Genomic DNA, 25250 nt, shown 5'->3' with positions numbered 1-25250 from the left:
TTGAAGTGAAGTGAATTATTTTTTCTGTTTCTGAATCAAACCAGGTTTCACCTAAGTAAATAAAATGCAAACAACCATGTTGTTTCTCTCTAGCTAATTTTATTAGCACCTCCCTTCTGCTCCGAACCATGAACTATATCTCTGACTTTATCTTAGAAATCTTTTTAGGAATTAGCATTATGGTCATTTTGGCCAGAGTATTTCTCTCTGTCAAGTCCCTGTACAACAAATACTGTTTTAATAAAGAATTAACAGTATTTCTAATGCTTATAATAATGTTCTACCTCCAATAGTAATGCACAGTAAAGTTTCTAAAAGTAAAAATTATGCTGTTAAAAAAGTATATAACTATTACATGCTGTTGCTTATTTGTTTTTATTGTAGACATAATACAGTTTATTTTGGGAAAAAATTCACACACAACAGAATAATATAGAGCAAAAAAGAAGATTTTATACTTCTCTGACTTCCCCAATCCTATTTTCTTGAGTTTACTTCTGTTAACAGTTTCTTATGTATTTTTCTAGCTACTTTCTTTCACATACTGCTAAACCAGGTATATCCAAACTTTTTTCAACGTTTTTTACCAAGGGCCATATGCGGTAAAATACACAAACAGCCGGGCCACTCACTCGAGGTGAAGTATGTATTGCCTCACCTGGTTTATTTAAGTACACTAAATATATTTTTGGAATTTGCTGCGGGCTAATTAAAAATGGATTTCGGGCTGCAGTTGGCCCGTGGGCCGCAGTTTGGACACCTCTGCACTAAACACATCTTAGTTGCGTATATAGCGGTAATAATTGTACTGGCTATGACTGATTTTGAGACCAGATAGGCAGAATGTCTCTCTTTTTTTAATTCTAGCTGTTAGGTATGAGCATGCAAATTTCTTATACCATGTTTCTGTATAAAAGTTTAAAGAGGATGTTTTTAGATCCATGCAGTTCTTTGCAATAAAATTGAAATATGTATGGTTTTGTATATAGACATAGTTCTATGACTGAAGATTTACTGGACTATAATAAAAAAACTGTTGAATACTGTCAAATATATTTTTAACTCAAAATATATACTGTGGTAAGATTTTTTTTCTCTCTGCATTATTGAGAAGATTAATTTTCAATCATTCTAAATATTTATTTTTACAGAAACAGATATGTTTTTTCTAGCCATCAGCATGGTAGGAACTGACTTTTCTATGATTGGACAGCTTTTTCCTCACAGAGCAAGGATAGAAATTAAGGTAAAGTAAACCCATTACATTTATTTAATGGAAAGAGACTAAAAATTACTAATATTATTTTTGACATTCAATATTATTTTATATTAATTTCAGTTACTAATATATTTTTTTTAACCTTTGGTTTAAATATCATTCTGCCCATTTTCACTATTATGTTTTTGGTACACATCTTTGTTTATGAGGGATATTGCTTTGTAATTTTTTTTTTCATTTTAATAAACAACACAGTTATTTCTCATAGCTCTGGGGCTGGAAGTTCAAGACCAGTGTGCCAGCATAGTCAGATTCTGGTGAGGGCTGTCTTCTGGATTGAGGATTTCTTATTGTACACTAACGTGCAGGAAAGAGGGCCAGAGCTCTCTGAGGCCCCTTTTATAAGGGCACTGATCCCATTCATGAGGTCTCTATCCTCATGACCTAATTACCTCCCAAATGCCCCACCTCCTCCTAATACCATCACAATGGGGGTTAGGATTTTTTTTTTTAATTTTTTTACCTTATGATTCCATCATGCATTTACCTCCAAGTCTGGCAACCACCAATCTTCTCTATGTATTCAAGCTCTTGGGTTGTTTGTTTGTTTTTAGATTCCAATATAAGAGAGATCATACAGTATTTGTCTTTCTCTGTCTGATTTATTTCACTTAGCTAATACCCTCAGGGTTCATTCATGTTGTTGCAAATGGCAAGATGTCATTCTTTTTTATGGCTGAATAATAATTCCATTGTGTAGGTATATACACAATTTCTTTGTCCATTCATCCATTAATGGACACTTATACGTAGGTTGTTTTCATGTGTTGGCTATTGTACATAATGTGGTAATGAACATGGGGTACAGTTACCTTTTTTCAGTTAGTGTTTTCATTTCATTCAGATAAATATAAGTGGAATTGCTGGACCATATAGTAATTTTATTTTCAATTTTTTGAGGACCCTCCATACTGTTTTCCATAGTGGCTGCACCAGTTTACATTTTCACTAACAGTCACAAGCGTTCCCTTTTTTTCATATCCTTGCCAATACTTATTTTTTATCTTTTTGATAATAGGTATTCTAACAGGTATGAAGTGATGCCTCATTGTGGTTTAGATTTACATTTGGGTCATGCTTTTTTATCCAGTCTGACATTCTGCCTTTTAATTTAATTTTTTTATATAATGCATTTCTGTAAGAGATGAGAAAATGATCATTGTATTCTTACGTTGACCCTTGATAAAAATAAAACAAAATGTCTGTTTTAGATTTCTGTGTAGTAATTTAGTTCATTTATAGTTAATGTAATAGTTGGTATGGCTGTGTTTAAGCCTACCATCTCACTATATTCCATTTATTTCATCTGTATTTTATTCCTCTTTTCCTGCTGCCTTTTGGGTTAATCAAATTTATTTTAGTATTTTTATGTCCTCTGTTGTACCATTTTACTTTTCATACTTCACAAATGATAAACTCTTTCTAAGTATAATTCCATTTACCCTCTATCTTTTGTGCTATTACATATTTTGCTTCTACCTACCATATAAACATCACTTTACATATTTTAGCTTAAAGTCTTTTGTCTTTAGAGAAAATTGAGTTGAAAAAATAAACTAGTCTTTAATATTTAGTTACTTAGCATTTTTTATGCTTTTCATTTCAAATCTGTCTGAATGGCAGATCTGCTGTTGAAAAATTCTCCGTTTTCATTATCTGAAAATCTTCATTTCGGCCTCATTTCTGATGGATATTTTTGCTGGGTATACAAGTCTGGTTGGACAGTTTTTCCTTTTTGGTGTTACAAAAATGTCATTCCATTGTCCACTGGCCTCCAGTGTTTCCAATGAAAAGTCAACCATCATTGATATCATTCTTCCCCTGTATGTAATGAATTGTTTTTTCTGTGGTTGTTTCGAGATTTTATTCTTTAACTTTGATGTTCAACAGTGTAATTATGATTTACCTGGGGATAGTGTCTTTTAATATTTAATATTTCCTGCTTTGTTCTCTCCTTCTGGGACTCTGCTTACTTGTGTTTCTCTGCATGAAATTGTACTACAGGTTGCTAAAGCTCTGTTCATTTTTTTTCCCAATTTTCTTCTCTATTTCAATTTGGTTAATTTCTATTACCATGTTATAAATTCACTGAACCTGTTTTCTGCTATCCTCAATTCGCTGTTAAGCCCATTCAGTTAATGTTTCATTTTGATATTATATTTTTTGATACAATATATTTTTCATTTCTATAATTCCTACTTGGTTATTTTTCTTAGTTTCCATTTCTCTACTGAGATTTACTTATCTGTTCATTCCATATTTTCCTCTAAATCTTTGAACATAGTCATAACAGGTACTTTAACTTTCTCATCCATTAATTTCAACATCTGGGTCATGTTGGGAATCTGTTTCTATTGACATTCTTTTTATTTCCTTGACAGTGCATCACATTTTCCTATCTTTTCTCATGCTTGTGGGTTTTTTAAAATTGTATGCTGGCTGTTGTGGATGATATGTGTACAGTGTCTGGATTATGTTTGTTTGTTTTTTCCTTTAAAAAGTGTTTGAATTTTGTTTTTGGAAGGCAGTTAATATAACTCTGCTTGTTCCTCTCAAGGCTTGGTTTTAGGCTTCATTAAGGCAGATCTAAACTGGTCCTCTAAACTGGTCCTCTAGGTTTTCCATCTGAACAACAGAAAACAATTTGAGTTACTGTTTTCCAAGTTCTCCAAGGATGGTCATAATAGTACTATTCAAATGTATAGGAGAGAAGGTAATTCATTGCATGTGGTGGGTGCTTTAGGGCATTAGGGCTTAATTCTCATGCTAGAACCTTGATTGAGAAAAGTAGCTCTAAAGTGCCATCCCTATCTCTTAAGTGGTGGCTTTTCTGGTGTTTGAAGTAAATGTCTGGGTGTTAATGAAGTCTTTCCATTCATGTGGGCTAGAATTCTGTCATCTCATTGTGTTATATAACTTCTAGTACCTTCTTTCTCTTCTCATTCCTGTAGCAGCTATTCTCTACTAGGCCTTATGCTCTGGACATATGCAACCCAGATATAGACCAAGACGGGGGTTGCTTCCACCAGGCTTGTGAAGCTCCCTTTTAATTAGCTCTCTTTTTCTCTAGAACCCTGCGCCTAAAGATTGTCTACCTCCTCAGCTCAGTGGTATCTCTGTGCTTTTGTTTGGCCTTTATCTCCCTTTCGTTGGTTAGGAAATTTAACTCAGGAACAGAGCCAGGGTAAACATTGGTACATCTTGTATATTTCCTTTTTCTCCGTGATTATGGGATTTAGTCTTTCTTGTTCTTTATATTGTCCAGTGCTTGAAAATAGTTGGTAAGTTCATTTTGTTCATTGTTAAAGTTATTTACAGTGTGGTTGGATATGTGGAACAAGCCTATAACAAGTTACTTTGTCAGGGCCACAGGTGGAAATTAAGGGACTTATTTTATGATCATAAAATTTGATGTATTGTTTGTTCCTGTCAGAAATCAATGACTAATACCAGTACATTCTTCAAAAAACTTTTAAATTGTTCTGAATTATATTCGCAATTAGGTAAAAAATGATGTAGCAATACTTTAGAATTGAATGATGCCTAAAGTCTTGGCATTTCTCTCAGAATGTTTAATTTAGTGATTATAGCCTGTCACTTTTGTTAACTTTTGAGATGTCTAAAGTATAATATCTTTTAAGGGAGAAAGATGATCATCCTTGAAAACTTTTATATTACTTGGTAATAAGTTTTATGAAGAAAAATAAAGAATGGAAAGGAGGGGTAATCTAGATTAAAAGATGTTAAAGTCATGAAATTAAAAAAAAAAATGGGCAAGAATAAACTATAGAGTCTAAGAATGTAGCCTTGAATGATAAACAGTAAGGAAATGCAAGAAAATAATTGCTCTAAAAGTCAGGTTAGATTCTTGGCGGAGGGAAGACATGGGCCATAAAGTAGTTCCTTTGTTTTGTGTGCTTTTCTCTATTTTTTTCAATAAAAAGTTTTATTTTTATATTTCCAATAAAAGCTTTAGACCACTGATCTGTACAAGGGAGAGATTAGCTAATTGTTCCCTCTCCTGGGATGTATGTACATGATTAGACATTCTCAGACACAAACTTATGCTCTCAGATGTCCTAATGACCTTCGGATTGATTGTGCCTTAAACCATAACCATCTCCATCGTAATGGAGTTAACTTGGAGTAGAACTGGGAATGGGGTATGAGGAAATGTGCCTTAATGTAAAGAAGTTTCCAAAGATAAACTTGGCCAGCTTCAAAATTTTGCTTAGTTGTTTCTTTACAGTCTTCCCTCCATGCCATTAAAAACATATTAGAATAATAATATAAGAGGTTTAACTTAATACGAATATATTAGTTTTTAAAGAGATAATACTGGTTAGCTTAAATGATTGTAGGTTTGGTCTGTCTGTGTGCTAGCGGACTTTGTTTTTTTCTATTTTCTGTAAATCTAGCTTCTGTTACTAATTCATACTGTTGATCATAATGAGGATCAGGACGCTTAGTAAAAATCTTTCATCTCTATTTTTAAAAAGCGAAAGATTAAAGCAACTTGCCTATTGCCAAAGACTTTTTATTTATTGGGAATCAAATGTTACTGCAAGAGTTCCGTTTTAATGCTTTTTTAAAAAACATAATCCTCACTTATTTAATCCTCACTTATTTATAGGGTTTTTTGTTTTGTTAACAGAATAAATTTAAACGGGAAGAGAAAACAAATGGATGGAGAATAGACAAAGCATTCCGTAAGTATTAAGTCCTTTTTTACAACATATCATTTGGAGATCCTAAAAAGTGACCGATCTTTTGTCTTTGGTTCAGATTTTGTCTGTGTTTTAGATTTGTTTTTTCCTTATATTGTCACAAGAAAAGTAAGACTGGAAATTTTCTCTTTAGCAGTGTGGGTCTGGCAGCTAATACAGATCTATAGGCAAGGGATAGCTAAAATATCAAGAACCAAGTAAGTAGAGTTCTGAGTCCAGGAGGTTACAAATGGACTGAAGATATAATTTCTAAGTGCTCTTTATTCTGAGAGAACTGTGTTCAAGAAGGAGTTGTTTCTGGAAGATACTATACTATAGATGATTCCTTCCAGTGGTCAGTCAGTCATTCAATCAACCATACTGACCACCAGCTGTGTGCTAATCACTGTTTAGGCATTGAGGACATAACGGTGAACAGGACAGATGTGAATCCTGCTTTTAGAGCCTTGAGTCTAATAGGGAGGGGGAAAGGATATAGTTTGTAAGCATGATAATTTCACATAGTGATTAATTTCTAAGAAGAAGAATAAAGGGAGTTATAGGGTGGATATTTAGATTATGTGTTCAGGGAAGTTCTATCTGAAGAGATGACATTTGAATTTAGACCTGAGTTGAAGGAATTATGTATATACCTTTTGGCTTCTAATAGCCTCGTTAAAACTAACATTTTTTTTCTTCTTAAGTCCAGAGTAACACATCAGGGATCTGTAAAGAAAAACAGAATTAAATGTACTGTTTAAAGTAGTTCCTATATTATTTGTTTGAGAGATAATTATCAATGTCTAATGATTAATGTATGTTTTCAGTACCTATTTGCTGAAGTGCTAACCTTAGGAAAAAAAATCTAAAGGTAGGACTTAGGTTGTGTAGCATGTACATTTATTTTATGAGTAAACACTAAGGTAGATGAGTGTACCCTATACCCAGTGTTCTTTTGGGTCCTCAGGGAAACCACTTCCAGGAATGGCTCTTGGAAGAGCTGGAAGATTGTGGTCCTGAATCCTCTCCGTTTTAGAAAATGGATCCTGAAATTTTTCATTACTTATTAAAATCAGAAAAGAATTCATAAATCTATAAACAGTCTTCGAGGGGTGCAGAATCATTGTTAAAGCCATTATAGTAGATAACCTTTAAAATTCACTGATTTTGGTGCTTTGTAGTGAAAAAAAAATTAAAACCTAAATGGTGTTTTTTGGCCCTTAAATTTTAAATGCGTCTAGGAACCTTTGTGGATTTTAGTGCTGTATTTTTCACAGTTACTGCTGTGGATGGTCAGAACAAATAAAGGTAGGGTCTACAATAAAACAGGGCCTTGGCCCCCGTCCCCTGGGTGCTGCCATGTTGCATTCTGGGGGCTGTGAGCGCCTGGCCCGCTGCCGGAGATGCTGTACCTGGGCAGAGTCGTGGTTGTCTTGGAGCCGGGCCACCTGCAGCGGGTGGGCATCACGGCCGTGTTGACGGTGAACTCAGAGAAGCCCGACTTCCAGGTCGAGGGCCTGTGGAGGCTCTTCGTGCCCGCGCTGGACAAGCCCAAGACTGACCTCCTGAGCCACCTGAACCAATACGTGGCCTTCGTGGGCCAGGTCCGTGCTGAGGGCCGCACGATGCTGGTGCAGTGTCACGCAAGAGTGAGTCAAAGTGTGGCAGTCATGACTGCTTTTGTCATGAAGACTGACCAACTTACCTTTGAAAAAACCTATGAAAACCTCCAGACTATCAAACCAGAGGCTAAGATGAATGAGGGGTTTGCGTGGCAACTGAAATTATACGAGACCATGGGATATGAAGTAGACACCTCTGGTGCAGTTTATAAGCAGATCATTTACAGAAGCTTACAGAGAACTATTCAGAGTTGATTCCAACCAATGGATACATTTTAATTGTCATGTAGTACTGCAGAACTTACCTCAAGAGCTCTTGGCTGTTGACCCAACCACTGTTTCACAAGGATTGAAATTCTCCACAAATGTAGAAAATGCAGGTGATCTTTATTTCGAAGTCGTAGGCTTTTGGATCATAGTGAGGGAAGTGGTCCTATAGCCTTTCCCCACAAGAGGATGGCACCACCCCTCATGCCTGTCACAGGGAGTCTGACCCAGTGTATGTCCTATTTCATTGTACCTGTACAGTGGATGGAATCACCTTGTTGGGGGTGATGGATGGACAGCTTGTTTGCCCCAAATGCAGTGCCAAGTTGGGTTCTTTGAATTGGTGCAGTGAGCAATTCTCCTGTGGTAGGTGGATTACACCTGCTTTTCAAATCCATAAGAACAGAGTGGATGAGATGAAAATGGTGGCGGCTTGGGATCACAAACAAGAAAAATAGGAACTTGTGATCTTTGACAGCTTGAAAGAACTTGCCGATGATACCTTAGCTTCTTGTCTAGTTTTTAGACCATCAGCATTTCATTTGCAATGTGAGAAGATACAATCACTTGACATGACTGGGAAATTGTTTAGGTGGAATAATCTGTGGAAATCGAAACTTTGTAATCATGTAAATTATACTTTATTTGATATAAATCGTCTATAACCCATCACTCCAGAAAGGCCTCTTGTTTTCCTTTCTAGTCAATCTTTGCTGCTGTCCTGACCCAGGACCACCACTATTTTCATTTGAATCATAAATTATTTTAGCTTATTCTAGAATGTCTTACCATGGAATCATACAGTATGTACTCTTTTGTGTCTGGCTTCTTTCAACATCTTTTGAGATTCACTTGTTTATTGTTTGTATTAATAGTTCCTTTTTTTTTTTTTAAACGAAAAGAATTTGTTCCTTTTTATTGCTCAGTGTGTGGCTACTATAGTGACTAGAGTTGTTTATCCATTCTCCTCCTGATAAGCCCATTTGCTTTTGATGTTATACTTTAAAAAAAACTTGAAAGTTCATTTGTTTTTTAAAATAAAAACTTGAATAAAACAACTTTGTCTTTTTTTTTTTAAACAGAGGAAAAGCGCCCTTTTGACTTCGATTTTTTTGCTCATTTGCTTCAGAAAGTTCTTGCTGAAGAAGAGAAAAGAAAACAAAAATCTATTAAAAATCAGAGTTTAAAGGAGAAGAAATCCTCCAAACCACGGAAGAGTATAAAAGGTATTTATTTTAAAAGAAAGTGTGTTATTTTACTTAATATACTTGCAATGTTGTCCCTCAAGTCTTCAAGCATTCAGATGTAGTTCAGGTAGTTGAGATCATTGAGGCATCCATTCGGAGGGAATTGATTTTTCTTCAGTCTTCCAGTTATCTGGTTCAAAACAGCAGATTCCTTTTAAATTTTTTAATTGGCATGGCTGAGCTATTTGACATCTGTTTTGATTCTAGAGCATCGTTGTAGCTAAGAAAAGAGCATCAGAATTTTTGAATGTCATGTTTGGTTACTTGTTACCATTTTCATCGGTAAAATAAATCTGGCACAAAATTCTAGTTTTAAAAAAATGGAACTCTAATATTTCAAGGTTGTAACTAAGGTTGTAAATTGTATTGTGTGAGCATAACTTATTTCTGAGGGTTAATGTTGACTTGTACCAGATAGAAAATTGTTTATGTGTACATATTTCTATTTTAAGCTTGTATTTTCTTAATTATTTGAACTCTGATCTTTGAGGACAATGTTTAGCTGTAATCACATAATGTAAAGAACCTTGGAGCTACAGGGAACCTTGTTTGTGAGCTATTCCACATCCCAGTCCCTTTCTGTTTGTTTTAATCACCCAGAAATAGCCCGGCAGATCCAAAGCCACTTTTTTCTAGGGTCACAGTGTTAGTAGTGGCTGAGGCAGGACTCAAACCTAGGACTGTGAGAGCCTGTGTTGGGGGTTCCCAAGAACACCTCCAGGTTTGATTATTTGCTAGGAGGACTCATAGGATTCAGCTTGTAATTATACTAACAGCTGAGGTTTATTACAGTAAAAGGATACAGAGCAAAATCTGTAAAGGGAAAAGGCGCATGGGTATAAGTCTAGGGGAACCCACTTACAAGCTTCCAGGAATTCTCTCCCAGTGGAGTCACACAGGATGTGCTTGATTCCCCCATTACCAATTGTGACGAAATACGAAAAACATCTACTGAGGAAGCTTGTTAGAAGCTCAGTACCCAAGATTTTTATTGGAGGTTGGTCATATAGACACCCTGTGCCTAGCATGTACTAGATTTTAAGACTCCCAGAAGGAAAGCAGTTGTTAACATAAACCACATTGTTTGTACAATTTAGGTATAGTGAGCCGTGTTTGTCAGTTAGGCTGATGGGAACGCTCTCTAAACCTGAGTTCCCAGGCACAGCCAAAGGGCCAACCTTTTAAAGTAGAACTTTCGAAGAATGGCCTGCTATGTTAACTCTCTTATGCACAGAGCCAATCTAGAGTTTCCTTTACTGGTGTATGGTGCCTATGTCTTTTTAAAAGTAGTATTGGTAAATGCAGTTATTTCATTCTTCTTTTGTTTTTCCTTTAAAATTTTTTTTTATTGGGGAATATTGGGGAACAGTGTGTTTTTCCAGGACCCATCAGCGTCCAGTTGTGGACGGCACAGCTCAGCTCCCAGTCAAGTCGCTGTTTTCAGTCTAGTTGTGGAGGGTGCAGCTCACTGGCCCATGTGGGAATTGAACCTTTGACCTTGGTGTTATGAGCACTGTGCTCTAACCACTGGGCCATCCCAGTACCCCGAAGTTATTTCATTCTTTAGTCAATTATTTTTACTTACTATATATAATCCTGGGAGGTTAAAGTAGATACATTAATCTTGTGATTATCATTTTATAGGTGATATTACAGTAACTTACTATCTCTTTTTTAAGTCCTCAAATAGTGATTTTATTAAATTAGTTGCTTTATATCACTGTATCTTATTTAATTACAGTTATATTTTCAGTTATATTATTACAAGACTTAGAATTTAAAAATTGCTGATTATTCTGCTAGAGAATAAATCAAGTGTTATTTTCTCAGTTTAAAAATCTTGTTTTGCCTTTTTTTTTAAACAAAAGTAATGACATTGAGTTTTAGTATATTTTAAGATTAGATATTTTTAGAGATGTCTGATCAACCATGGTTGTGAAGTTAAGTTTTTTTGTTGTTGTTTGGATGCTATTCCATGGTGATCTCTATTTTTGATTTTAAAAATTTAAGTAACATTGTTTTTATGTTTTGATACAGTTGACTATTAATGTGCCTTTAAACAAAAATTGTTTTAAATATTGATGAAAAGATTATTTATTGAAAAACAAATGATACAGGAAATACAGTTCTTGAACTCCCTTTGTTACTCTGCCTTCAAATCAAATTCTTCAGATTTTCTGAGGATAACTATTAACTAAATTCCTTTCTCTGTGTGTGTGTGTTTGTGTGTGTGTGTGTGTATCTTACAGTATATATAATTGTTTTTGTTTAATAAAAATGAAATTATACTGTATATTGTTCTGCAACTTGATTCTTTTCTTATGCAACAATATTTTTTGAAATCTTTTACATCACTACATATAAGCCTACCTCATTATTATTTACTGCATGGATTTTTATAGCATAAATGTAATACTATAACTTACTTAGTTTTTTTCTGTTGGATATTTTATGTTGTCTTCAAAATTCTGCTCATGCGGATAATACTGCAGAGGCTATCTTTGAGTATTTACCTTCTTAGTCTTTAAGAATTTTTCTGTTTGTTTTTTATTTGTTAATAACCATTTCTCTTAATTGTCAGTGAAAAAAGTTACCAGTGAAGGAGTGAGTGATGATCCAGATGAGTCTATGAACGCTAAAATTTCAGACACAGAAGAATCTCAAAACGATGCTCAGACAGTTGAAGAACAACAGTCTCTGACTTTATCAGGACAGGATTCAGATCAGATTGCATTAGAACCAGACCTAAATCAAAAGCAAAGGAGAAGGAAGAATCAGGGTGAAGTTGGTAAACAAGAAGTAAAAAATTTTTCAGGAAATGCCACTGTTCAGCCAGGCTGTTCTAAAGGAGAAAAACAGAAAAGTGAGTTTCTTACATATTTTAATAGCCCCTGTATTACTGGAGAACATATGTATAATTATGTATATATGGTATACAACTTAAATGCCTTCCTTCTGGATAGTAGCGATTAATAATGCTTATTAATTTGTTCTGAATTAATGTACCATGTTAAACCCTTTTATTTTTAATTTCATAGAAAAAAGTGTTTATTGTTGTAAAAAAAACAAACAAAGTGAAATTGGGAGATATTTTTTCCTGAAGTTTGTTTCTAAGGTGTATTACCTGCTGTGTACTCCCATTAACAATAATTAGAAGTCACAGAGATATAATGCAGGTCCTCGAATAACTTCATTTCATTCAACATTTTGTTACAACGTGGTGAGGTGCTGTGGGAATTTAACTCTTGTTTACATCAGTTAGCCTATGGTAAAGTTGATTTTGTTCTATATCATTTCACCTTAGTTTTAAGAACCTGTTGACGATGTTAAGTGAGGACTTACTGTAGTTAAATATGTATTGCTTGTGTCTTGGTAATAAATGACAGGTTTTCATGTTACCTTCAGAGCACCTCTGTGAACCCACAATAAGTTGTTTAATTTCTGTAAAAGAGCTACTGGAATACGTATTCCTCCCACTTTTCTTTTTTTTTTTTAACTTCCTTAGAATATAGATGTATTGATACTTATGAGTTGCTAGGGAATGAGGCCTAAGAATTTAGGCAAGTCTTGGCCTCTTTCCTTGCGAGTTCATGTATAGATTACTTAAAGCAGATACTCAAGTAAAGAGGAGAGAAAGATACTAGCAGACCAGAATAACCTTTTTATAGAATTTAAATTTTATGTAGTTCAGCCTCATCAATACGATTTTAATAAATGAGTCCTGGTAGGTAGCATAGTGTTATTTATAGACATCAAAATACTATGTTCTTTTGTAGCTGACTTACTATTAAAGACATTACATATAAAGCAAATTTGCTCAATCATTAAGAAATTGGACTTCGGAAATCAAGCAGAGTTTAGAGTCTAGCTCTTTTTTTGCCAACTGTGACCTTGGTCAAGTCACTTACGATCTTTAAACTCAGGTTCTTTTTCTTTGTGATGGTGTTCATATTAATATGTCTTAATAGGATTGTTTTGAATGTTAAATGCGATATTCATCTGATGGATTTAGAGTTTCTGTCACTTAGTGAGTACTCAATAAGTGATCACTATTATTGTGTTACTAATTACAACGCTTCTGAAGGAGCAGAATAGCCAACTCCACTTTAAGTTTCCTAACTAGACACATACAAAAGAAGTCAATTTAACCATTTAAAATTTAAGCATGGTAAAGGAAGATGCTACAAACTGCTCAGGAAATTTGGGCTGATCCTCAAAACACCAACAGTTATGAGTGATTGATTTTTTATTGATAACTCTAAAAATATAATCCATTCCTTGCATATAGGAACTAGAATGTTGAATGGATGAATGATTTATAAAAGATGGTGTTGTATGTAAACTTTACAACACCATGTATGTTGTTGTCCTTTGAACTTTAAAATATAGATTTTTTGCTATCATTTTTAGACTAACATGCATTTTGCATTCATAGATGAATGTCAGTCTTTAAGGCCTGAGATAAATGAAGATGAAGGCTATAAGGAACAGAAGCTCTCCAGTATACAGAACACAGATGACACTGCGGATTTATCCTCCAGTGACAAAGTGGAGAAGAAAACTGGCCCTATCCATTCATCAAGGTATTTTAAATTTTTTCCTGACTTTGTTTGCATCTTTCGTCAGTTACTGAGAGAGGAGTGTAAAGTCTCCAACTGTAATTGTGAATTGGCCAATTTCTCGTTTCAGTTATATTTGTTTTTCTTTATGTATTTTTAAGCTCTGTTATTAGGTGTATACATATCTAGATTTGTTGTATCTTGGAGAAATTGCCCTTTTATCATGATATTCTGATATTGCACTTTGTTCTGGTGCTTACTATGCCACTATAGCTTTCTTGTGATAGTGTTTGCATGGATTTATCATTTTCTATAAAGATTTTCTCTTTAGTTTTGGTTTTTAGGAGTTTGAATGTGATGTATCCTGGTAAGTTTTTTTGTTGTTCTTTTTAAAATTGTGGTAAAAAACACAAAACGAGAGATCTCTTCTAACATATTTTTAAAGTGTATCTACAGTATTGTTAACTATAAGCATAATGTTGTACAGCACACATCTCTGGAACTTTTTCTTATTGTGTGACTGAAATTCTATATCCATTGAACAGCAACTCCGTATTTCCTTCTTAACTTTTAGTCCTTGGCAACCACCAGTCTACTTTCTGTTTCTATGAGTTTGATTACTTTAGACACCTCACATAAGTGGAATCATGCAATGTTTCTCCTTCTGTGACTGGTTTATTTCACTAGCATAATGTTTTGAAGGTTCATCCATGTTATATGAGAAGATTTCCTTCTTTTTTTAATGGACGAATAATATTCCGTTGTATGTATACATCATATTGTCTTCATTCATTCACCTGTCAATGGACATTTAGGTTGTTTCCATCTCTTGGCTATTGTGAATAATGCTTCAATAAACATGGGAGTGCAGTGTCTTTTTGAGATCCTGTTTTCAAGTCTTCTGAATGAATACACGGAAGAGGGACTAGTGGATCATATGGTAGTTCTATTTTTAATTTTTTAAGGAACTTCCATACTATTTTCCATAGTGGCTGCACCATTTTATATTCCCTCCAATAGTGCACAAGGATTCCAGTTTCTTTACATCCTCGCCAACACTTGTTATTAATTATTATTATTATTTTTTAAAATAATGCACATCCTACCAGATGTGAGATAATACCTCACTGTGGTTTTGATTGGTATTTCTCTGACGATTAGTGATGTTGAGCATCTTTACATGTAACTGTTGGCCATTTGATGTGTGCTTTGGATCTATTCAAGTTCTTTTCCCATCTTATTTGAGTTATTTGGTTTTTTGGCCATGAATTGTAGGAGTTCCTTTAATATTCTCAATATTAAGTCCTTATCAGATACATGGTTTGCAAATATTTTATCCCATTCCATAGTTTGCGTTTTGACTCTGTTAGATTATTTCCTTTGCTGTGCAGAAGCTATTGAGTTTGATACAGTTCCACTTGTCTACTTTTGCTTTTGTTTCCTGTGCTTTTGGTGTTATAGCCAAAAAATCATTGCCTATACCAATGTTATGAAGCTTTTCTCCTATGTTTTATTCTAGGAGTTTTATAGTTTAAGGTGTTACCTTTAAGTCTTTAATCCATTTTGAGTTGATTTTTGTTTATGGTATAAGACAAAGAAAGGTCCAATTTCATTTTTTTGCATGTGGATATCCAGCTTTCCCAATATCATTTGTTGAAGACTATCCTTTCCCTCTTGTGTAGTTTGGCACCCATTTGACCCTATATGCGTGGGTTTATTTCTGGGTTGTCTATTGTGTTCTATCGGTCTGCATGTCTGATTTCTGAAAAATTTGGTGGAAGTTATTTATCTCATGTAGAAAAATACACATATGCATGTACGCCAATTTATTCATACAGCTCAGAATGTTAATAGTTTCTTTGAAGATGAGCCATGGACGTCTGATTGCTAGGTGACAGACTTCTAAATTATGACGTCAGAGATACAACTAATTTCATAAACTATGCACAAAACAATACTGGTTTTTCTAATATAGGGGGAAAAGAACCTCGTAATGACTTAAAATCTCAACAGGTTTAATAAAACAGCAAGCTGACTCTAAAGTTGTTATATACACAAAAGCAAAGGGTCGTTAGTATTAAAGACCATTTTGAGAAACAGCTCTGGAGAGGAAATGTATTAAGACTTCTAAAGCTAGAGTAATTAAAGCAGTATAGTACTGGTACAGAGACAAATTGACTCAGAGGAACTGAATGTAGAGTCTAAGAAGAGATGTAGGAATTTGACATTTGGCAGAGGTAGTAGCATTAGAAATTTGTGGGTGAAGAGTAAACTAACCATTCATTAGATGGTGCTGAGATATGAAAAATATAATATTAGATCCCTGGTTCACCCTATACACTAATTTCTGGATAAAGACTACATGTATAAAGCAAATCTTTAAACTTTTACAAGAAAATATAGGAAAATATCTTTCTGATGTCAAGGAGTTTTTAAGACATAAAAAACACAAACTTTAAAAATTGAAATGAATAAATTTATAGTAAAATTAAATATTTCTGTTGACAAACGGCTCTGTAAAGAAAGTAAAAGGCTAGCTACTTATTGGGAGGTTTTATATGTAACTTCTAATTAAAAAAGAACAAAGAGCTCCGGCTAATTAGTTGGAGAACATCAATAGAAAAAAATGAGCGGAAAAAAAAGAAGTATGGCTAAATGTGAATATGTGTTGAATCTGAGTGCTAGTTAGTACATGGCCATAGTTTATATTATTGTTAATTGAAATAATAATACAACAGTCCTCTCTTTGCATAGTACTGTGTTAACTGCAACTTGGGAATATTGGAACTATGTCCTCGGTTTACTCGACTTTGGTTAACAGTATAAATCTGTGCAAAGCAAGGACTGTTTATATAAAATTTTAACAAAAGATAATTCCTAAAAATTATTATGATTTTAAACATAGATTTGATTTGTGAACCCCATATAATTAAGAGGTTTTCCTTTTGTGACTTTTTGAGCACTTTCCCAAGCATGTTAATTTGTGTTGGCTACTTTTCTTTGAAGGAATGGTTTTTGAATGACATGGTACAAGTAGGATCATAGAAAAACCAAAATATCCATTTCGATTATTCATAATATGAAGGATTATCTTCCAAAATGTTGGTTTCATATACAATATTTAAAAAATATTTTAAATAATTAGTATAAACTATGCATTACTAAGAATTTTTCTCCTCCTGATGTTTCCATTTTCTTAGTAGTCAAAATGATGCCATGTCTGTAGCAACTGAGACTTCAGAATCAAGCATTTCAGATTTGGATTCATTGGAAGTTGGAATTAGAACATTGTGTGAGGTGAATAATGCTGAAACTAGTTGTACAGAAGAAAGAAATACTAACTTAAAAAACAAATCACTGTGAGTATTTTACATGGTAGGATTTTAAAGTTTATTTTCAAAATTTCAATAATTTCTTATCATGTAAGAATTTATAACATTGCTTCCTTTAGGTCTTAGAAGGGAACTGTAGACCATTTAATATGTAATTGTACTTTTCACTTTATATTTCATTACAGAGTGAGTCTCTTTCATATATGGTGTATTATAGTGATAGGAGTTTTAGCAAAGTGGTAACTATGAGATTCTAAAATAATTTAGAAGCCTAAATATTTTCTATGAGATTTACTTTTACTTGGTTTGAGTTATTTTTCATGCCTGTTGTCAAAGTAGTAGATTTTGATATTGATGACTTTAAAGAGATTATTATGTTTTCTCGTATGCAAATTAATACCTTCACTAAAAACAGAATAAAAGCACCACAAGAATTTCTCTTTGAAGAGCAATCTAAACAATTCAGACTTCCTTTTTGTCTCCCTCATAATTCCTCGTATGGGCTTAAAAATTATTCAGTTTATGAATTATTATTTATTCTCAGTAAAGCAAAATCACATTGAGAATCAACCTTATTTTTTAAATACAAATTCAAATTAGTCTTTGGAATAGGCAATATGTTGTGGTTCATGTGTCTAAAAGTATAAAAAGGTATCAAGTGAAGTATCCCTCCTACCATGTCTCCATCCACTCTAACTAGTAACCAGTGTTATTTTTAATATTCTCAGATTTTTTAAAGTATACTAAAGCTAATACAAATATATATTCTTGTATACTTTTTTAAAAACCTAATTGTAGTGTACTAGCCATATAATTTTGCAATTTTTTGGTCTTATATCTTTATACCTTTATATAAAAACCTTCCTTATTCATTTTGTAACTGCGTGGTATTCTGTTGTTTGGAAGAAGCACAGTGTATATTATCAGTGCCCTATTGATGGGTATATAGGTTGTTTTTACAAAGAATGCTTGTAATCTTACATCTCCATCCTTTCATCTATATACAAGTGTATTTGTACGGTAGTTCCTAAAAGTAAAAATGCTTGTTCCAAGGATGTATACATGTATGTGTATGTGTGTACAGTTACACATTTATGATCTTGATAGATACTGCCAAAGTGCTTTCCATAGTCGTTATGCTAGTTTATATTTCCACTAGCTGTGTAACAAAGCACCTGTCTCCCATATCACCAAACAGGGTTATCAAACTTGGGTTTTTGCTGGTTTGATAGATTTTAAAATAACATCTCAGTATAGTATCAATACCCCACTCCTCCTTTTTTTGGCAGGAGTATGTAATTCTTTTGTTTCCTTCAGTTTTTTATTTTAATATTTTCTAACATAAAGAAAAGTTAAAAGAATAGAACAGTGAACATCTATATAATTCCACTTAGATTCTCTGATTCATAATGTCTTTTTTCGTTTGTGCTTACTTGTGCTGTCTGTTTGTCTCTCTTTCTACTCTTAGTTTGTGTTTTTCTTATTGGGAATGAAGTTGGGCATCTCTTTACATTTAAACCTGTTTTTATTTTGTTCATTTATTTTTGAATTGTGCATACCTTTTGTCTAGTTTTTTTACTGAGCTATTGATGATATTGTTTTGTAGAAGTTCTTTATATTTTGTGGAGGTTAGCCTTGTGATATGAGTTGCAAAACATGCTTTCTTGGTTTTTTGTTTGACTTCTGACTTAGCCATGTTTTGGCCATGTAAAATTTTTGACTTTTTTTTTACTCTGCCCTCCTGTTGCCCCCAAAGTTTTGATTTTTAAGTTGTTAGTTTTTTTGAATTTTTTTATTCTTTTATGGCTCCTGAGTTTTCAATCAGATTTTAAAAGGTCTTATCCCACCTCAAGGTTATAAAAGAATACATCCATGTTTTCTTTATTTAAATATTTGATCCATTTGGAATGTATTGTGAGTACAGTGCACGGAATGGAGATAATTTTATTTTATTCCCCATTTTTCTATCATCATTTAATTTAATATTTATTTTTAAGGATATATTATTTGGTATTTCATCTAATCCTGGTTTGAAATGCTGCCTTTATTGTATACTGAAATCATGTATATTTTGGAGTCATCTCAGTTTTCTTTTTTGTTTCATTTACCTGTTTATTCATATATCAGTACCATAGTGTTTTAATTATTGATGCTTAATAGTATATTTTTAACATCCGATAGAACAAGTTATTTCCTCTTTATTGCTCTTTCTCAATTTCTTTGCCACTCTTATCATAAGTTAGCTTAAAGGAGTTCTTTTCTGACTTTGAGTGGACTTCTAAAGAATTTTTCAGAATTTAATATGCCTGCATGATGGTGCAATTTAAATAATGTTAATTTTTTAGGGAAACTGATCAAATAGAAAATGTTAAACCGATGGCTAGAGGACGACTCCGGAGACCTAAACCCAATTTGTCAAGGGCAGTGGGGAAGAAATTAATTCTTTCACAAGGTAAAACAGATGCAGAGAGCAAGAGTTTACATCCAGAAACTTCAGTTGAAAAGGTATGGAGTAAGAGACTTTATGGAAATTAAAATTATAAAAATTTTCCCTAAATCGTGAGACTAAAAATATGTAGCTGTAATTACCAAGTGATGTTACTGATACTAAAACAAAGACACATGAACTTACACATGAGTATTAAATTTGTCTTACTAATCTATGATTTTCTAGTCTATGCATTTTTTTTAGAATCAAGGGCAAACTTCAGACATCCTCAGTAATGACAAATCTGTCTTTTCTTTAAATATATAAAATTTTTATTCAAAATATTTTTTAAACCAGCTATACATAAAATTCCCACAACCCTTTCATTTAAACACACATACATTCCTGTTTGTCAGTTATAAACTTTATCTTTCTTTTTATGTATGTAAACATTTATGTAGTTTTTAATCATAACATACATAAAATTTAAAACTTTTCTCTCTGAAACCATTTATACATTTTTGGGGTTAATTGATCTTTTAAATAGTTGCATCAGGTTAATGTATTATTAATTTAACCATTTCTTTAATGGTGGATGGTTAGGTTATTTCCATATTTTTTAACTCTTGAAATAAAAGCAAACAATTTTGTAAATAGGGCTTTCTTAAGGATAAGGCAAAGGATAAATTTCCAGGAATGGTGGGATTAAATGGGTCAAAATATTATTTTTCATACTTTTATGGCTCTTAATAAGCATTGTCAAACTGACAGTCAAATAAATGAATCTATTTACATTACTACAAGCATTAAATGAATGTTCCTGTTTCCTTATAGTCCTGCCAGCATGATATTGTTATAAACTTTTTATTTTGGCTAAAATACTTTTAAAAATGTTAGTCTGCCTTTTCCCCTCTTATATGAAATATTTTTCATCATACTTTTAGTAATATAGTTAATTTTTATCTTACAAGACATTTTTATATTCTAGGAAATTGGAGAAATACAGATTCATGTAAAAAAACGAAAACTACTTGTAATTTCATTATCCAGATGCAACCAACCTTTCAACATATAATCCTTACAGCTTTTTTTTTTCCCCAAACAAAATTTAGTATTAATTCAGTTTTGTATCCTTCTTTGGTATTTAACATTTCATAAATATTTTTCCATATCATTAAACGTCTTTTGAAAACAGGTTTTTAGTGACTTTATAATATTCTGTCAATGGGTGTAATTGAATTTATTTAACCCTTTACTCATTGTTGAATATTTTGTCTGTTTATAGTGTTTGCTATTTTACATAATTTTCCAGTGAACACCCTTGTACTTAAATCTTTGTCTAAATATTTTCTTAGAATGGAGGCTTAGAAACTGTATTACTGGGTCAAACAGTATGAACATTTGTAAGGGTCTTGATTAATATTGGCAAAAGGCTTTCCAGAAAAGATATACCAATTTGTACTTCTGTCCATAATGTATGAGATTATGTTTTATAATACTTATATTTGTATGTATGATTTTAAAACTCTTCTAATTAGAAGTACAAAGGAAATTTTACTGTTTTAATTTCCACTTATTTAATTACAAAATTTGAACTTTATGTTAAGTAGATTAAATGTAAAAAATTGAATTCATAGACTCACATGGAAAAGGATAAAATGAAAACATCTGACATTTCTGGAATGGAGAAAACAGAGAGAGAGAACTCAGAGGCTGCTACTGTATCTAAGTAAGTACTTAGAAAGTAGAATAAAAATAGTAACTCTTAGAAATGATTGTAACAACTAGTTTTTTACTTGATAATGTCAGAATTTAATTTTAGCTAACGTACTCTAAGTCCATTTTTAACTATAGGTGTTGAAATATTTTAATGATGCTATACTTAATACTATAGAAATAAATTATGATATGGATCCATTGAATTAGCAATTACGTTTCTCCCTCAACTTATTAACAAGATTATTAACAGTCTTGTTAGATAAATTAATGGTTAAGATATATAGTCCTGAATAATTTTGTTTATATCAAGGGGTTTCAAATGGGAATATTTAACTTGCAGTGGACATCCAGAATAGGCCTTGCTCCAGGATGAATCTGAACCAGTGGATATGACTATATACTTATGCCATAATCTGTTTCCAGTGCTCTGGAGGTGTACATTACACAGTAGTATCCTGAGCGGGAAATAGTATTACATGCTTATTAGGTGTAGATTTTTTCAAATTTTGTGATGAAAAGTTGATTTTTTTTTTTGCGGGGGCGGGGGAAGGGGAATAGGACTTTATTGGGGAACACTGCGTATTTCCAGGACTTTTTCCAGGTCAGGTTGTTGTCCTTTCAATCTTAGCTGTGGAGGGCGCAGTTCAGCTCCAGGTCCGGTTGCCATTGTTAGTTGTAGGGGGCACAGCCCACCATCCCTTGCAGGAGTCGAATGGGCAACCGTGTGGTTGAGAGGATGTGCTCTAACCATAGAGCCATCCGGGAGCTCAATGGCAGCTCAGCTCAAGGTGCTGTGTTCAATCTTAGCTGCAGGGGTGGAGCCCACCATCCCTTGTGGGAGTCGAGGAGTGGAACCGGCAGTCTTGTGGTTACGAGCCTACTGGCCCATGTGGGAGTCCAACCGGAAGCCTTCGGCGTCAGGAGCATGGAGCTCCAACCGCCTGAGCCACCGGGCCGGCCCTGAAAAAGTTGATTTTAAAATGCTTTTTATATTCAGGCTTCCAGGACTGTGTCTGTTCCAAAGAGTTAAGGTGGATAAGTATGAAATATCTTTGAAGATGTTCTTGAGTACACTTGCGAATTATTTTATATTACAAATGGTTTACTTCATATCTGGAAGAAGGGAATACTGAAAAGCAAGCATGTGACTTCAGAATAACCATTGATTTTATTCCTTTGTAATTGTTCTAGTTTGAGTGAAAAAATATGTCTGCAGGAAGATGATCAACCAAAGGCTTTCAGACCTGCACGACTAATTAGGGGCCGATTTCAGAGGCCAAAGCCAAATGTAGGTAAAGCTGCTGAAAGAAAAGAAATTCTTGCATCACAGGAAGAAATTGGAGCCAATGTAGAAAAGAATGAAAATGAATCGTGTATTGATAGAGATGTAAGTACTCTGATTTCTCCCAGTTTTTTTTAAGTATGTAAGCCTCCTTTCACTCCCTTTTAAAAACAGCAATACTATATAATTATGTACATTGTTCATTAAATACAAGGCCAAAATCTCATAGCCAGAAGCTTTACTAATTGTAAAGCCATTTAACTCCCAGCTTTCTGAATTTTGATCACTTATGTGATGCATCATTGGCTTTAACCTTCCCTCTTTCTGCATATTTGGATTTTTTTTCCCCATTACTCAGTAGGTGTTTGAATTATTCTTTCCTTTTGAAAATAATAGCTAGATATATGAATTTTTACTCTGGCTTAAACAAAATAAAGTGTTAAAAGCATGCTTCTAAAATATAATTCTAAGAATAAAGATTATGGAGTTTAGATTATTTATATAACTAGTCTTCGTGATAAGGGTAACAGGTGGCATAATTTGAGATTTTAATTTCTTTTGTTATAGTTCCCAAGGTCTATAATGTGGTTATAATAATAAGAATGCTTCAGAAAGAGACCCCAGGGAATAATTTTTACAGATAAGACTGAAGCAGTAACTTGCTTTCTGACTGGGAGGAAAATGGGGGCTTTGAGATGAGGTAAAAGTTGTGGCTTATGAAATTTTCTAAGATATCTTAAAATAAAACATTAAAAAGTGTCTCTTGAATATCATTTTATAATTTTGAAATGTTTACCATTTTCCTTGTACTCAAATTAGACAAAATGAACTCTTTTATAAATGGTTGTTTCATTTGAAACCTAAAACTGTTTTAAAATGTGTTTGTTATTAAGACTCCTGAACAAATAGAAGATCAGTTATGTAAAAATTTTGAGTGTGAAGACATCACATCACAATCTGAAAAAAAAGATACTTCTTTTCAAAGTGTGCAACTGGATGAGCCCAAGGCTCTTGATGAATGTCTAAGGTAAGGCTCATCTTACTGTTTATTTAACTTTTGAATTTTGTATAAAGTTTTAAAAATTGTTAGTTTTTAAAAACAAAAGCAAATCAGACTGATTTGTTTTCTGTATATCAAGTTATATAATATGTATAAATATAACTTCATTTTTCAAGGCAATTTATATCATAACCTTCATGTTGATTTCTAGTTATGAGTGATTTGAAGAGAGCTACTTATCACAAAATAGACCTTGAGTTAATATGGGTCGCATTATCACTTAACATGCATATTAAATTAGATGTCTATGTCCAAATGTGAAACGACTAATTTTCTTATTGTTTTTTTTTGGATTAGATGGATCACATATTGTCTTTATTTAAGGTTTACATAAATTTTATGTAAAAATCCATACTTCTCATAGCCAAAGCTTTTTATATTTGTTATTTCCCCTCTGGAGAGCAGCAAACTAGATTGATGGAATTATTAGTATACTTAAATTTTTTTTTTCCTTTTGGGAATATTTAATGTGTACAAAAGCACATTAAACAGGAAAATGGATTCCCATGTACCTATTGTGTAGTTTCTACCATTATTAATATTTTTCCAGTCTTTACATTTAAAGTCTGGCCTATCCTCTACTTTCTTATACTAGCTGCATTAGGCTGTTTAAATAATACCTAACCTGAGTGTGAAAGCTAGGCTTCCTGAACTGTTTTAAAGATTTTTATTAGAAGACAGAAAAATTCCTTTATTCCTCACTTCTTCCTCTTCTCTTTTGCTTCTTACTTCCTTCCCTTTCCTCCACTCCCAAACTGTTTTACTATTCTGCCACAGAATCTCTCTACAATAGCATTACTTGTTATATATCTCGGATACAGATATTAGTTACAGATATCTGACAGTTTGGATTTTTTGTTTATATTTTTTTCACTTTACTGGACTCTATTTAATAGTTCATGTGGTTTAGTAGAAAATTAAGTTTTTCCCTTAGTGGTCTTTGGCTTTTAGAACCCTGATGCATATTGTTTATAACTGCTATCCAGTCTGATGGCAACAACTTTCCTTTCCAAGTGTCCTTTCTGTTTTATCATGTGATCTTTATGGTCTTTGAATCTCCCACGTCCTTAAAAACAATTCTAAGATTCTGTGTTTTATCAAATCATATGCCTCTTTATACCACATTTCCCTGAAAATAAGAGCTGGTCTTATATTAATTTTTGCTCCAAAAGACGCATTAGGGCTTATTTTCAGGGGATGTCTTATTTTTTCATGTACAACAATTTACATTTATTCATGTACAACAATCTACATTTATCCATTTATTCACGTACAAAAATCTATAATTATTCAAATACAGTCATGTCATCTTCTAGAGCATCGTCATAACTCTCCAAACCCCAAATTCCGGCTTGAATTTCTTGCGACTCCATTTCCTGTAGAACCATTGCCCCTAGTCTCTCATGTCCAGCAGTAGAGCTCTCCTTAAATGAGCACTTCTCGTCCATGTAACCTGCTCGTAGTGCATTGACAACACAGCTGTCAGTGATTTTATCCCATGAATTCTTTGCCCAAGTCACGACCTCTCGCAGGCTAGGCTTCACAAAGTTTCCACGCTGATTTCTCTCCATTCTATTTTCAATGTAGTCATTGATTTCCATGTGCAAATGCTCCTTGAATGGCTTGTTTATTGCAATATCAAGAGTCTGGAGATAGGCAGTCATTCCTGCGGGAATCATTATTTGAGCTATTCTTCTCTCTGCAAGGAAGTTCATGTCTTTAGCGCGGTGAGTGCTGGCTGATTCTCAG

The 25250-nt window shown here is 33.4% G+C and overlaps 1 protein-coding gene and 1 pseudogene across 4 annotated transcripts in view; both read left to right on the top strand.

The window, feature by feature from the left end:
• BDP1 (BDP1 general transcription factor IIIB subunit) overlaps positions 1 to 25250 on the top strand; it is a 78566-nt gene that overhangs the window by 11700 nt on the left and 41616 nt on the right. For 3 of the 4 annotated variants that reach the window (XR_012495098.1, XM_074328854.1, XM_019728085.2), the window contains exons 7-16: positions 1152 to 1246; positions 5934 to 5988; positions 8957 to 9100; positions 11703 to 11984; positions 13557 to 13704; positions 16881 to 17039; positions 19358 to 19517; positions 21078 to 21169; positions 22351 to 22546; positions 23335 to 23468. Coding sequence is in view for 3 of the 4 variants with exons in the window: in XM_074328854.1 (XP_074184955.1) it covers positions 1152 to 1246; positions 5934 to 5988; positions 8957 to 9100; positions 11703 to 11984; positions 13557 to 13704; positions 16881 to 17039; positions 19358 to 19517; positions 21078 to 21169; positions 22351 to 22546; positions 23335 to 23468 (1465 nt within the window). In the remaining variant the exon portion in view is untranslated. The remainder of the gene's footprint in view (positions 1 to 1151; positions 1247 to 5933; positions 5989 to 8956; positions 9101 to 11702; positions 11985 to 13556; positions 13705 to 16880; positions 17040 to 19357; positions 19518 to 21077; positions 21170 to 22350; positions 22547 to 23334; positions 23469 to 25250) is intronic. The other variant, XM_074328853.1, reaches the window with a different exon arrangement.
• Positions 6941 to 8496, top strand: LOC109445666 (dual specificity protein phosphatase 12; annotated as a pseudogene).

The sequence above is a fragment of the Rhinolophus sinicus genome, linkage group LG03, assembly GCF_036562045.2.
Source record: "Rhinolophus sinicus isolate RSC01 linkage group LG03, ASM3656204v1, whole genome shotgun sequence".
NCBI classification, from domain to species: Eukaryota; Metazoa; Chordata; class Mammalia; order Chiroptera; family Rhinolophidae; genus Rhinolophus; species Rhinolophus sinicus.
This window is presented reverse-complemented; position numbering and strand designations above follow the sequence as displayed.